Below are 13,783 nucleotides of genomic sequence, written 5' to 3'. Positions count from 1 at the left end.
TGCTTTGATGTAGTAGTTAATTTCTAGTAACAATTTTCATTTGTAAGGATTCACCATTCTAGTAGCCTCAGACTAATCTTGAAATGTATAAAAGGTCGATTCAGATTATCATTTTTATTTCAGGCTAGTGAACAACTCAAATACTCGGTCTGAATCAAAAGGCTAAGATTCAAGTGATTGATTACACTAGTGAACTTAGGGTCCCCGATGGTAAGTTGTTATGATATTCCATGTTCTCCGTTTCACTTGGATTTATGCTTCTAAGGATAGTAATATATTCAATGGAGAGAGGGGAACCAAGTGGCGGATTGTTTAGCTGGAGTGGGAGCTAAAGGCTTGTCGAACCGTTTTAATACTTGGACAGAGTTGCCAAGGCTTGCTCAAGGGTTACTTTGTATGGATATGATGGGGGTGGCTTATTGGAGGAAGTGAGATGTGGATTGAGGTTAGGGTAGTGGTGTTTTTTGAGATTGTTGGTGATTTAGCTCGTATGCTTTGCTATTTGTTTGGTATAGTGTCGTTGTTCGAGTCTGTTAGCGCGGTATTCCTCAGCCACAAGTGAGGGCTTATTAATAAAGTATTTTTTGAAAAAAAAAATGAAAAATGAAAAAGGATAGTAATATATTTTAGACCATTCCTCCAATCCCATTCATTGCAAAACCCAACTGTTAAAACTTCTGCAAATCCATTTGATCTTGGATTTTTGTTGGACCCAGTCTTGTAAAACTTTTGCGTATCATCTTTATTCTCTAAGGACAAGTCTTTACTCTTTTTTGATGTCAACATTAATGCAGAAATTGTCTCTTCATTTGCTACTGGACTTACAATATTTCTGCTAGTAACCGAGCATACTCAGAAGCCATTTCTGCAGTTTAGCCCAAAGAGATGGAGCATTATTACCGGCCTGAGAGGATACTTGACATCTGCCTTCTTTACTATGGGCTTTAAGATTTTTGCCTCCATCCTAGCGGTTTATGTCACCTGGCCAGTGCTGGGCTTACCTGCATTGGTTTCAGTATTTCCTTTCTTAGTTGGCTGTTTGGCTTAGTATTTATTTGAGAGACGTCTAGACAGTAATGGATCATCCTGCTGGCCTCTATTGCCCATTATCTTTGAGGCAAGAAAGTTCAGCCATGAATTTCGATTCTTTCATTGTAAAGAGAAACATAGCATTAAACGGATTTATATTTTCTGTGCAGGTTTATAGGATATATCAGTTGACAAGGGCTGCCAGTTTCATCGAGAAGTTAATGTTCGCAATGAGAGGGGCGCCTCTGTATCCCCTGCAGTTTTGGATAGAACTGGCACGTTGGTTTCCATGATTGTGACTTTCCGTGTCCTAGGTTTGGTTTGTCTTTTGTCCTTGCTAACATTTCTTAGGCTTTTTCCATGTAGACCAGTTGCAGAGAACTACTGATTTGTATATAGGATGATACATCTGCATGATTTTGGCCAATATCATTACAGTTGATGTTCTTAAATCATTTCAGTTCATTATCAGCAATTCTTGTTTTAGTTTTCTGCCATATGCCATTAGGGAAACCTTTTAAAATTGGTGATGAATGAGAACATAGGTTTATTCCAATCTCTAATTCGACAATATTTACAAATAACCAACCAGAAATGTTGTGTCTGGATTCATGTACCGATAAATTATTCATACAATTAGAAGAATACAAGCATATAGCAGTGAGAAAGAATAGGATTATACATGTGAATTTTGAAGGCTGCTGCTCCACAAATTCTGAGCTGATCCTTCGTGTTAGCTTCCATGAAAAACATCGAATGATGCAAATTTAGGCTGCAGATCAATTTGGAAAACATCACAAAACTCCCTAATTAATGATTTATACGCGATGTCGATCAACTTGCTGTCATCAGTGTGATCATTATTTGCTGCTCTATGTCCGTCTAACGACAAATTTTCTCTTAGCAACCTCTTTATACTTCCAACTTTACTATCCCGAATCCCACATGGCACTATCTGATGAAAGGGTGCAATATCTGTAGTGACATTTAGTGCCAATCCATGAAAAGTTATCCATTGTGATACTTTTATTCCAATGGCTGCTAATTTCTGGTCTCCTGAAGGTGTCAGTATTGCATATTAGTCAAATTATAATATCAAAGCATAGAGGAAATTAACACATCTCGAAAAGCTACATAACCTATGAGACTAATGATAAACAAACAAGAAGAATAAGGAAATAACTGACTCGGTTTTGAAGAACAATGTAATACAAGACATACCAACCCAAACACCAGTTAGGCCATCAACTCGTGATGCATCAATAGAAAATGTCGCAGAAAGAACTCGAATGACAACCTCTTCAAGCGCTCTGAGGTACCAATGAAGATCCATCTTGTGATATCGGAGATTGATAATGGGGTACATAACTAGCTACATTACAACATAAGTAAGAATTCTTGAACAAAAATCATCAGCAAGTTCTCAAAACGACATACAGCGTCAAACTAAGCCCTTCTCCCAATAAATTTGGGTCGACTACATATTTTTTTTATCTGCTTTTCCTCAACACACCAAAAATTCTCCTGATAAACTTTAAAGTCTTAAAGAATGTCTAAATTTGCATATCACGTAAAATCCCCACGTGAAGACTAACAATATATATGATCTCCTCGAGCAATACAGATGCCAAAACTACATAAATTCGAATCAACAGTATATATACCTGACCAGGCCCATGGTATGTTACTTCGCCACCGCGTTCAGTTCGATACAAATCAAAAGGAGCGTTCTTTACATCAAAATTCAAGTATTCTTCTGAACTACCAGTGCCCAATGTGTAAACTGGCTGGTGTTGCAAAATAATCAAAGTATCAGAAAAATCTTCCTGCTTTTCAATCAATGGTTTTCTCTCTTTAACTATGGCCTTTTGCCATGTCCACGCCTCTAAATATGGAATCAGCTCTTTATGCAAATCGTAGTAATCACAGCTGGAATTAGGATTTAAAAACCCAATTTTGAAAAATATTCTACTATTTTTGTCAAAAAAAGAAAAAGAAAAAATGTTAGGACAATGAAATTACCTTCTTCTGGGTTTATGGGTCATGGAGATAATTGAACTGATGATAGACGAATGGATTTTGTGCGCTGTTTTTGATGGACTACGAGTTAAAGAGAGTGGGCTTAAGCTAAAATTGGGATTTACAAAGATAATCATATTTCAAGATTGTCTCTTTATTTTTATAATGGTGGTATCTAAGGCTTTTAACTGAAGTGTGTGGTCACAAAACTGAAGAAATTAGTGTTTGAAAAAATTTCTGAGGTGCAGTAATGGAGTGTTAGCGCTAGGTTAGTTGTGGAGGCGGCAATGAAAATACTTACATCTTACGCTTTGGACGCGGCGGAGCAACCAATGTGTTGGCCGCTTAGGACGCCACTGTGGGCGTGAGGGAAATTGGGGAAAAGGGCCCAAATGTTTGCTCATTGGGCCAAATCTTTCAAATTTGACAAAGATGGTCCGAGCATTCTTTGTACAATTAGACCTTTTGGATGGATAGGAGAATTCACTTTCTTTAATGGAAATTACATATTTAGCCCAATTTTTGACAAAAAATAATGATTTTGTCCCTAATCAGTTTTTATATATCTTATAAATCTCCAACCTTCAACCTTCAACCTTCAAGAGACTAAAAGTGCCCCATTGTTAAGCATATTTTTAAGGGATTTTGGTTCTTTTCGTCCTCACCTTTGCAAAATGTTATTAATTCACTCTTCACATTTTTTTGCATCAGACATTCTCAACCTTGGAAAATAAGGATAAAGCTACACATACAAAATGTGGTTCATATAAATTGTACAGAAATTCAAAAGAGGACGACGTGTCGTGGAAAGGAAAAGAAAGGGACAGTTCATTTCGATAAAAAAAATATGAATAAATTTTTGATGTTTTTGTCTTAATTTTCGTGGTCACTTCAAGATATCAAATGAAGTCAAAATATTACATACTTAACATTATTTTGAAGTACTCACAGTCCAATTTTTCACACTGTTAATTTTGCACAAAACAACTAGTCATAACAAATGCTATAGCGCGTCAAAGTAGATCATTCCAAACTAGTATTTCGAGGTTTTCGGTAACGAGCTAATTTTAAAATTTGTTCGACAATTGTACACTAATCAAATCTATAAATCTTCTATATCCTATCGAAGTTCGTTTTGAGAACTATATCATAGACATATCAAATGATCCAAATGAACACCAAAAATAATTAAACATGCGTCAAACATGTATGTTAAAAAGAAACGTACAACTCGTCTTTTAAAAAAATAATTATTTTATTAATAGTTATTATTTTTGTACTACCAATTTCTCAATATAATTTATATCATTTTATTTGAAATTTTTACTTATGGTATGACATCATTTTTTTTATGTAAGTAAATTTTTAATAATTTCCTAAATAATCAAGAGACAATGTTTTACATTAATGTAAAAAATAAAAAAAAATTGACATTAATGTCAAAAGAGACGTCATTTAAAAAATTTAAAAGTTCATTAGGAAACTTTATAAATGTTGGCAAAAAATTTATTGGAAAATTTATTAGATTATTTAACAAAATAATTGATCGAGAGGAAAAAGTAATAGTAATAAAAAAATTCCTAAAAAAGATCTATTTATATATAAATTTTTCGGATGTAAAACTAATCAAAATGAAAGTAATATAACAATTTATAATCGTCATAGAGTAAAAGAAATTTTATTAGGAAAAAAAATGACGTCATACCACATATAATATTTCCTAATAAAATGATATAAATTATATTGAGGAATTTATCGTGCAAAAATAATAAATATTAATGAAATAATAATTTTTTTTTTAAAAAGACGAGTTATAAGCTTATTTTTAACACACACATTTTACGCACGTTTAATTATTTTCAATGTTCATTTAGTTCATTCGATATGTCTATGATATAGTCCTCAACTTCGACTAGCCATTTTGTGCAAAATTAACGATGTGAAAAAAATAGGTTGTGAGTATTTCAAAATGATATTAAGAATATAATATTTCGACTTCGTTTGATATATCGAAGTGATCACGAAAATTTAATAAATTTATTTATATTTTTCTCCAAGTGAATCATCTTTTTCCTTTTCCTTTTCCTTTTCCTTTTCACGACACATCACCTCTTTTGAATTTTTGTACAGTTTTTGTGAACCATGTGCTATACCGCATATACGTGTGGCTTTATCTGGAAAATAAATCAGCTCATAAAATCAATAATTTAAAGATATAAAAATAATTAGTGATAAATAATTTGAAAATTTTAATTTTGTTTCAAAGAGAAAAAAAAAAGTATCAATTTTTATTTTAATAATTACCCACTTTTCAATCAATAATTCGATAACCTAATATCTCGGCCCGATGGATGTTCATGTCGAATCTAATAACTATAGCCTCTAAGCAATCGAGCATGCTTAATAAATACATCTAGTTTACTCAATATCATTAGATAATTAAAAAAACCAGGGAATAAAATGCTTGAGAAATTTTAAGCAAATACTTTGGACACGTATTTTTACTTCATTTCTAAATGCTTTTCACGAAAGAACAAAAATGTGATTGTCTCCCTTTCATTTACGCAAAAACTACACATTTTCCGAATATTCCAAAACAAGACGAAATAATGTACTCCTTTTGTCCCATTTATACAGATTGAATTCTCTTATTTTTCTGTCCTAATTATATGATCCTATTTATTTATTGAGAAGGTTTTGTTTTGTTTCGTTCATTTATTAATATAACTTTATTTTATTTTATTAATTATAATTAAATTTTCATACATAATTTTGAAGTTGTACAAATTTAAGTAAATGTAGACTAGGAAAGTTTTGACAAAAATTAATTTTTTAATAGAATAATGTTATGTAGCACTACTGAAATTATAACATCAATTTAGATGATACTAGATGATTGGTTAAATGAAATATGAAATTAAATGAACCATTTAATTTTATTTATCAATTAATGACATATCTTACCTAAATTGAGATTGCAATTTCAATGGGACTAAATAACATTACTCTTTTCAATAATATTAAATAAATTTTTTTTTAATTCATATGAAAAATAAAATCAAACTATATAAATAAGATGAAGGGAGTATATTTATTGCTTTTGAACTACGTTATTTCACATTTTACAAAATTACAAAAATACTTTTTAAATAATAAAAATATAAAAATATCTCCCATCAATTCAAAAAATATCTTCGGGCAAAGAAAAAGGAAGAAGAAAGATATCCTATATCTTTGATCCATCCTCTTCAATTTCTGTCATCCACTCTTTTTTAATAAAAATGCACTCTGCAACTCTACCTCTGTACACACCTTCAATCGTAACAAGTAATCCTAAAAATAAAAGTTCAAAGATTGCATGGAATTTTTCTGAAAGGACTAATTTTCAAACATGTAGAGTTTCTGCATCTTCAAATTCTCCTATTACTGAATTCAACCTCTATGAACTTCTTGGAATTGACAGTTCTTCCGATCAAACCCAGATAAAATTAGCATATAGGAATCTTCAGAAACGGTGCCACCCCGATATAGCAGGGCCGGCGGGCCACGACATGGCTATTATACTGAATGAAACTTATGCTCTTCTCTCTGACCCCAATTCTCGGAGGGCATATGATAAGGTTAGTGTTGGTATCTTTGCTTTTACGTATTCACGGAAATTTGGGAATTTGGGCCTGTATTGTTATTCTCTGCAATCGGGCTAAATTAGCTGTGACAGATAAATGGTTAGTGCTCAATTATCGATCAATTATTTGAATACTAAATATGTGGATTGTGTAATCGAGTTACATATGCTTAAGCACACATATACGGCGGATTCGGAGGTGTTTAACCATTCAATTGGATTCATTCACCAGATTTGAACCTATATGTTTTGTCAAAATTGATGCTATGTTGAATTACTTTGGCTTAGAACTTTAACTATTAGAGGGACATTTATTTATTTATTTAAATTTATACGATAACTGGTTATTGTGGTGGCAAGTTGCAGAGAATTCAATTTTCAGGAACGAATTAACATTTTAGTAGATAAGTGCTTCGTGGTAATGAAAAAATTGATGTCGAAGGACATTGTGTATTACTGCTTTTGTAGTTAATGCTGTAGTTTTGCATATTTGCAACCAAGTGATCTGACATTGGTTTTAATTTAAGGCAGTTTGTCCACTATTAGTACTGAGAACAGATCTAGCTAAGGGATGGAGTCAAAATTTTTGTTTATGAATACAAGTCATTTTGTTCATCACTTTTATTGTCAATATTTCTTGAGCGAGGCCAACTTGGCAGAGTTGCTGGAGGTACATTTCAGTGAAAGTTCGGTAAGAGGAAGGGTCCGCGAGGAAGCGAATGGAGAAGAGTTCGCAGAGTGAAGGGATCTTTGAGAGAAAAATTGTAGCTCTGAATTGGGGTGTTGGACGAGTTTTCCAGGTGGCCTTTGGGGAAGTAATAGACCTGAGAGTTGAGAGGTGCAATTTAGACAGAGGAATCGACAATTCCTTCCCACACACAAGACTTGGTAATAGTTTTGGTGGAGATGGACTAGAGGAGTGAGTGAAGAGGTTATTGAAGGGTTTTTTCTTTGATAGTGTGAAATGCCTGGGGATGTGGGAAGATGTCACATTTGGAGGAAGAGTAAAGGTTCTTCATGTATTTTTAGGTGGTTTGCAGTACACGTCCCATTTAAATTTTGAAGAAATTTTAGGATATCAAACTTTTAAGGGACATATATAATTGTGTTTTGCAGTACATGCTGCACTTGAGTTCGTAATCACTTATTTTTTGATGTACAAGTACATTTTTAAACTTTTGATTTTAAAACAAGTCAATCAACTTGAGGTAAGAGGAAGGGTCCGCGAGGAAGCGAATGGAGAAGAGTTCGCAGAGTGAAGGGATCTTTGAGAGAAAAATTGTAGCTCTGAATTGGGGTGTTGGACGAGTTTTCCAGGTGGCCTTTGGGGAAGTAATAGACCTGAGAGTTGAGAGGTGCAATTTAGACAGAGGAATCGACAATTCCTTCCCACACACAAGACTTGGTAATAGTTTTGGTGGAGATGGACTAGAGGAGTGAGTGAAGAGGTTATTGAAGGGTTTTTTCTTTGATAGTGTGAAATGCCTGGGGATGTGGGAAGATGTCACATTTGGAGGAAGAGTAAAGGTTCTTCATGTATTTTTAGGTGGTTTGCAGTACACGTCCCATTTAAATTTTGAAGAAATTTTAGGATATCAAACTTTTAAGGGACATATATAATTGTGTTTTGCAGTACATGCTGCACTTGAGTTCGTAATCACTTATTTTTTGATGTACAAGTACATTTTTAAACTTTTGATTTTAAAACAAGTCAATCAACTTGACAGAACAGATTGTCAAATTGCATAGCATCTGTTGCATAGATCTTTTGATCGCCTAAACTAGTAAAATGGAATATCTTTATGGAACAGATGAGAAGCACTCACCTCTTGTTCAATTATATATCGGATAAATGCAGGAGCAAGCAAAAGTTGCAGATTTACAAGGCTACACCGGCAGTCCTATATATTCTGTGTGGTATGGTTCAGAAAGTGAAAACAGGGCTGTTTTTGTTGATGAAGTCAAGTGTATTGGTTGCTTAAAATGTGCCTTATGCGCTGAGAAAACATTTGCTGTCGAATCAGTATATGGAAGAGCTAGGGTTGTTTCTCTCGGATATTTTTGATGAGGTGGAGAAATTCCTGACCAAATATGCCAGGCACAGAGCTTCCACAAATTATTCCCAGGTGATTCTTGTATATTTCTTATTCTTCAAAACATATATGTTTTTACATTCAAACGGACAATGAGTGTGGCTAACGAAGCACACACTTATCCATTTTACTTAATTATCTTAGCAAACATTTGATTGAGCATAAAATGTCCATTGAAGGAATCGGAGGCTCATACAGCAGCAAGAGTCTCAGCTGTTCAAGCGATTCAAATGATATCAAACTGGTTGTACTGGCAATCTCCGGGAATGGCAGCTGAACATACAGATAACCACAGCTTGGTACCACTTTCACGAAAACATGCAGATCCCAGTGTTAAGAGGCTGAGAGACGCTGCTGCAGCTAGACGCCAAGCAAGAAATTTTACGAAACCAACCAAAGGAGTATTCGCAAGCAACACATCCTATGAGGAGTATTGGATTCCATCAAAGCTCGTTCTACCAGAGGTTACTACTGTAGATTCTGACTCTAGAGTTGCGGCCTCATATTCTTCTCCAACTACAGAAACGAAAGAACCAAGGGCTCGTAAATTCTCTAGCCCCGAGGAGGATACAGACACCCCTTTACTTAATGGATTGCCGGTGGGGACAGCAATAATGGCTGCGGTATTTGTTCGGTTACGGGTGGGAGAACAAGTAGGCAATATAAAGGAGCATATTGGTGGTTCTCTTGTTCTGGATATTGTTAATAGCTCATGGTTACAGGTGCTTTTAGCTGGTGTTACTTGGTATCTCATTGGAATGGCTTTAATGGAATTAGTTGAAGCCATTCGACGTAAATAAGGGAAATATTGTAGCTCATTGATAATTGTATGTATATAACATGGTGATATTTTATGAAATAAAAGATTTGACGAGGGCCTATAGAAACATTTATAACCAACATATTGCAAAGTAAATTGAAGTATCCGAAGCTCCCATTTAATCCTTTGTCACAATCTTGTTATCTCTACCGTACTGAATTGCTCGGCATTCCACGGAGCAAAATGGTTTGTCCTTGCATATATAAAAATAATGTTTTTTAGATTCAAGACAATCGAATATTTAAAAGTTGGATAAAGCTAGTGGTACATAATTTGATGTACCGAAAGGTGTACACCATTTGGTATACCAAATTATGTATCCTTAGCAAAAATCATAAAAGTTTATATCTACGTGAAAGCGTAACAAAGAGTAATCTAAGTCAAAATCAATAATTAATTTTAACTACATATTTCATAAGTTTCACTACTTTTAAATCACACATTTTATAAACTATTGTAAAAATTTACTAAAAGTCTGATTTTTAACTAAAACAAATAGGGGCAAAATAATATTAAAATTTGAAAACGATTTTTGTTTAAAATTCGTAAACTGCAAATTTAGTTAGCATAAAACAATGCATGCACGCTAGGAGATTAAGGCAAGTGAACTAAAAAAGGTAAAAACAATAAAAATATTTTCTTATTAAATTAAAAAACATGAAAGCTTAACGGAAGGAAAAAAGATTCAACAAGTCACGTGAATGTTGGCTCCGTAAAGAAGTAAATTTCAACTTCTTGTATAATTCGCAAGAAATTGAAGATAAAATTACTTACTTATACATGTAGATATCTTGATCAGAACAAATAACGCGCCTACAAATGGGACAAAGATTACCAAAGCCACGGTGAGTTCCAGTTTTACCCATGTGTACTCATATCGAATATGTGTCTTGGATGGTGTCTCGGCCATTGTAGCATCTACTAGAAGAGAAAACAACATGAAGAATGTTGAATGTTGAATTTTGAAGTGGGGAGTAGATATATTTATAGTTGCTTTTGAGAGGAACTATCGTAAAATAATTAATGCGACAGATGTATAAGGAAAAATAAGGGATTTTTGGAGATTTTTTCTTCTAAATTATGATATTGCCATATCCTTTAACTTGATCAGTATGAATCTTAATTATTATGGTAAGTACGTATTCCTGAAAAATAAAATAATATATTAAAATTTTTGAAACATGACTGTTACGCTTATAAATTACCACTTTATATTGGGTCATCTTATTGGACCCGGACGAAGCCCATTGGTATTGAACAACAGAGGCCCAAGTGACAGCCAAGTAAAAGCCCCAAACTGAGGCTCTAAAGAGGTCAGTCGAGGCACCACAGAGGCCCTAAGAAGTCCAGTTGAAGTGCCTGCTGAGGTGCCTATTACTTTGCTCGCCTTATATTGGGCTCGGACTTAGGCCTGTTAACCCGCTTGGCCCATTTCATTTCGATTTCTCTATATATATGAATCCATTCACACAATTAAGATATGTTTAGACACTCTAGCCAAATCCCCCATTTTCATATTATTGTACTCTATATATTTATTTTCCTTCAGCCGTTGACTTGACTATCGGAGTGCAAACGGTCGTCGAACCTTTTTCTCGTCTGGCCGCCTTTGCCTCTTCACGGGGAACTACGTGTGCAAATTCGGAGGGGACGAGGCCGAGGCATATGTTGGAGCCATTTTTGAAGGTCAACAGATTGAAAAATTCTGCACGGTGGAGACCTTCAAGATGAAAATATTATTCAAGTGTGTTTATGAATTAATAAGATAATACCAATGCCATAGCACAGTGATTCATTTTCTTCATTGATCTGCCTAATATTTACATTTTCATTCAATTATGACTGATGTGAATTGTTATTTGTGTAATCTTTTTAATATTTTTCAAGTAGTCATTCACATTATTTAATTAATATATATGTGAAAAGCGTGCTATTCTGCATGCTAGTTTTTAACAAAATTTGACAATGGTTTTACCCTTTCGGTGCGTTTGGACCTTTGTATACCACATATTTTATATATAGGATAGTTTTTATCCTATATTGCTCTTGGTTTTGACAATACCCGAATTATATCTATTAGTAAATTAATTTTTTTTTTTTTTTTTGTAACCGTGCCGCATTAAATTAACTCATACAATGTGGCGGGTTTAGACTAAATTATTTGTTACTTCTATTACATGTAATAAATAATAGGAAAAAGTGTATTTCTATAACTAACATGTATCATGTCACTTTCTCTGTTAAGATTTGGGGTCCATCTTAATAAGATCAACCTTATTAAGAGGAGTAGTCCAAAATCTTTTTAAATTGGTCAATATTTCAATATTTAACTTATGTAGGATTTTTATCCCTTAACATGCCCCCACAAGATAGTGGCTCGTTTGAGCAGACAAATCTTGCAATCTGTTGCTCATTAATTGAGACTTATAATCGGATCGAATCGCTCGTTGAAACTTAATGGGCTCTGATACTATGTTAAGACTTGTGGTCCATCTCAATAAGATCAACCTTATTAAGAATAGTAGTCCAATATCTTTTTAAGTTGTTCAATATTTCGGTATTTAACCGATGTGGAGTTTTTATCCCTTAACATTCTCTACCATGAAAACTCAATTCACATATAACAGAACAAAAAATAAAATTAACATCTAAATATTAGCTCAAGAAGTTCTTATAAGAAAATTGAAATTCTAGTTAAAGATGTTGTATTTGTTTTATTACAAATTGATTGTGTGTGATCTTATAATTAGACATGTCACTTTCCAAGTTAATATAATAATCTTAAAAATATATTGTACCTCAAGAAAGAGGTAAACATCGAACTCGAGGATTTAGCATATGAAAACAATAAATAATTAAAATCATTGCAAATTAGGTGTATAATTTTTACAAATTAAATTTTACAATTACAATTAAAAGCAATTGCAATACGTAACAAAAAAATAATAAAATAATAAAAGTGCATGTCACTTCTCTATGAGACATTTTTAAGCTAATTTAATTCTTGTCTAACGTAACAAAAATTTACTTTAAAACTTTTTTATTTTGGCATTGTAAGCTTATATATGAATTACTAAGCATAATTATCATGAAGTACAACATGAACAAATTATAGTGTGTGACCTTTTATTTACAAAGCGAGCCAACATGTATTTTTCAACAAAAAATTAACAAAATCACAATGAGAGATAAAATAATAGCTTGCATTTCCTGTCATTTGATACCTGATTATTGATACAACAAGATAGTTTCTAATTAAGGAAACGAAAGAACCAAGTGCCAACAAATCCTCAAGTCCTAAGGAGGATATGGACACCCCTTTACTTAATGGACTGCAAGCTGCGACAGCTATAATGGCTGCAATTTTTGTTGGGCCATAGGTGGGAGAACAAGAAGGAAATGTAAAAGATGATATTGGTGGTTCTCTATTTCTGGATATTTTTAATAGCTCATGACTACGTGTGTGTTTTAGCAGGTGTTATTTGGTATCTCATTGAGATGGCTTTAATGGAATTAGTCGAAGCCATGGCCATTCGACGTAAATAGAGGAAATATTGTGGCCAATTGATAATTGTATGTATGTAATGTAGTGATATTTGGAAAAATACAAGATTTGACAAGGGTCATAATCTTATTAAGTTGTGAAATAAGTCAAAAGAGAATTCGATAAATCTCAGTTGATTGACTAACTTTGATCCTCAACTCTAAACTATAATTTGTGACATGTTTGAAATAAAAATAAATTGCAAACAAAATGTAAAGAAAATTAAATTATTTTGCTGCTCCCTTTCGATTCTTTCCCACCCTTCTTGTTATCTTCACCCCTCTTTTCATCTTTATCATACTAAATTGCTCGACATTCAACGGAGCAAAATGGCTTGTCACTGCTTAAAAATAATGTTTTTTGAAGTTAGATGGTTCGATGCAATCCTATAGTAACAAGTAATAAATACTATAAAAGGGAAATTATCATCCAAAAAGTGAAATTATTTTGCTTAGCATTAAGGTTTCAAATTCATAAACGGGGAATATAGTTTACATAATCCATATGTGATAGATTCAAAGCAAACGAACGTAAAAAAAAGTTGACATTTGTTTGATCCCTATTATTTTCAAAATACATTTTTTTCTCTTCTTTTCAGCTACACATTATTTTTTTCAATGAAATAATATTACGCAAAAGTGTAAAAAAAAAAA

At 33.2% G+C, this 13,783-nt stretch overlaps 2 protein-coding genes across 2 annotated transcripts; one reads left to right on the top strand and one right to left on the bottom strand.

Annotated features, from left to right (window-relative positions):
* Window positions 1-1,556: 1,556 nt before the first annotated feature.
* Window positions 1,557-3,425, bottom strand: LOC111397307 (plastidial lipoyltransferase 2-like). Its single transcript, XM_023024156.1, has 4 exons — window positions 3,052-3,425; window positions 2,694-2,958; window positions 2,251-2,401; window positions 1,557-2,085 (listed from the first exon to the last, which is right to left on the bottom strand). Exons 1-4 carry the CDS (start codon window positions 3,183-3,185, stop codon window positions 1,763-1,765), a joined length of 873 nt encoding a protein of 290 aa, XP_022879924.1. The 5' UTR covers window positions 3,186-3,425; the 3' UTR covers window positions 1,557-1,762.
* A 2,870-nt stretch (window positions 3,426-6,295) lies between these two features.
* Window positions 6,296-9,666, top strand: LOC111397306 (chaperone protein dnaJ C76, chloroplastic-like). The gene is given in 4 exon segments (XM_023024155.1): window positions 6,296-6,668; window positions 8,532-8,719; window positions 8,721-8,799; window positions 8,946-9,666. Coding segments are annotated over 4 exon segments (1,227 nt in total). The 5' UTR covers window positions 6,296-6,329; the 3' UTR covers window positions 9,567-9,666.
* Window positions 9,667-13,783: the final 4,117 nt, after the last annotated feature.

Source organism: Olea europaea, chromosome 7 (assembly GCF_002742605.1).
Source record: "Olea europaea var. sylvestris chromosome 7, O_europaea_v1, whole genome shotgun sequence".
Lineage (NCBI taxonomy): Eukaryota > Viridiplantae > Streptophyta > Magnoliopsida > Lamiales > Oleaceae > Olea > Olea europaea.
Note: the sequence above shows the minus strand (reverse complement) of the source record. Positions and strands in the feature narration are given on the sequence as shown.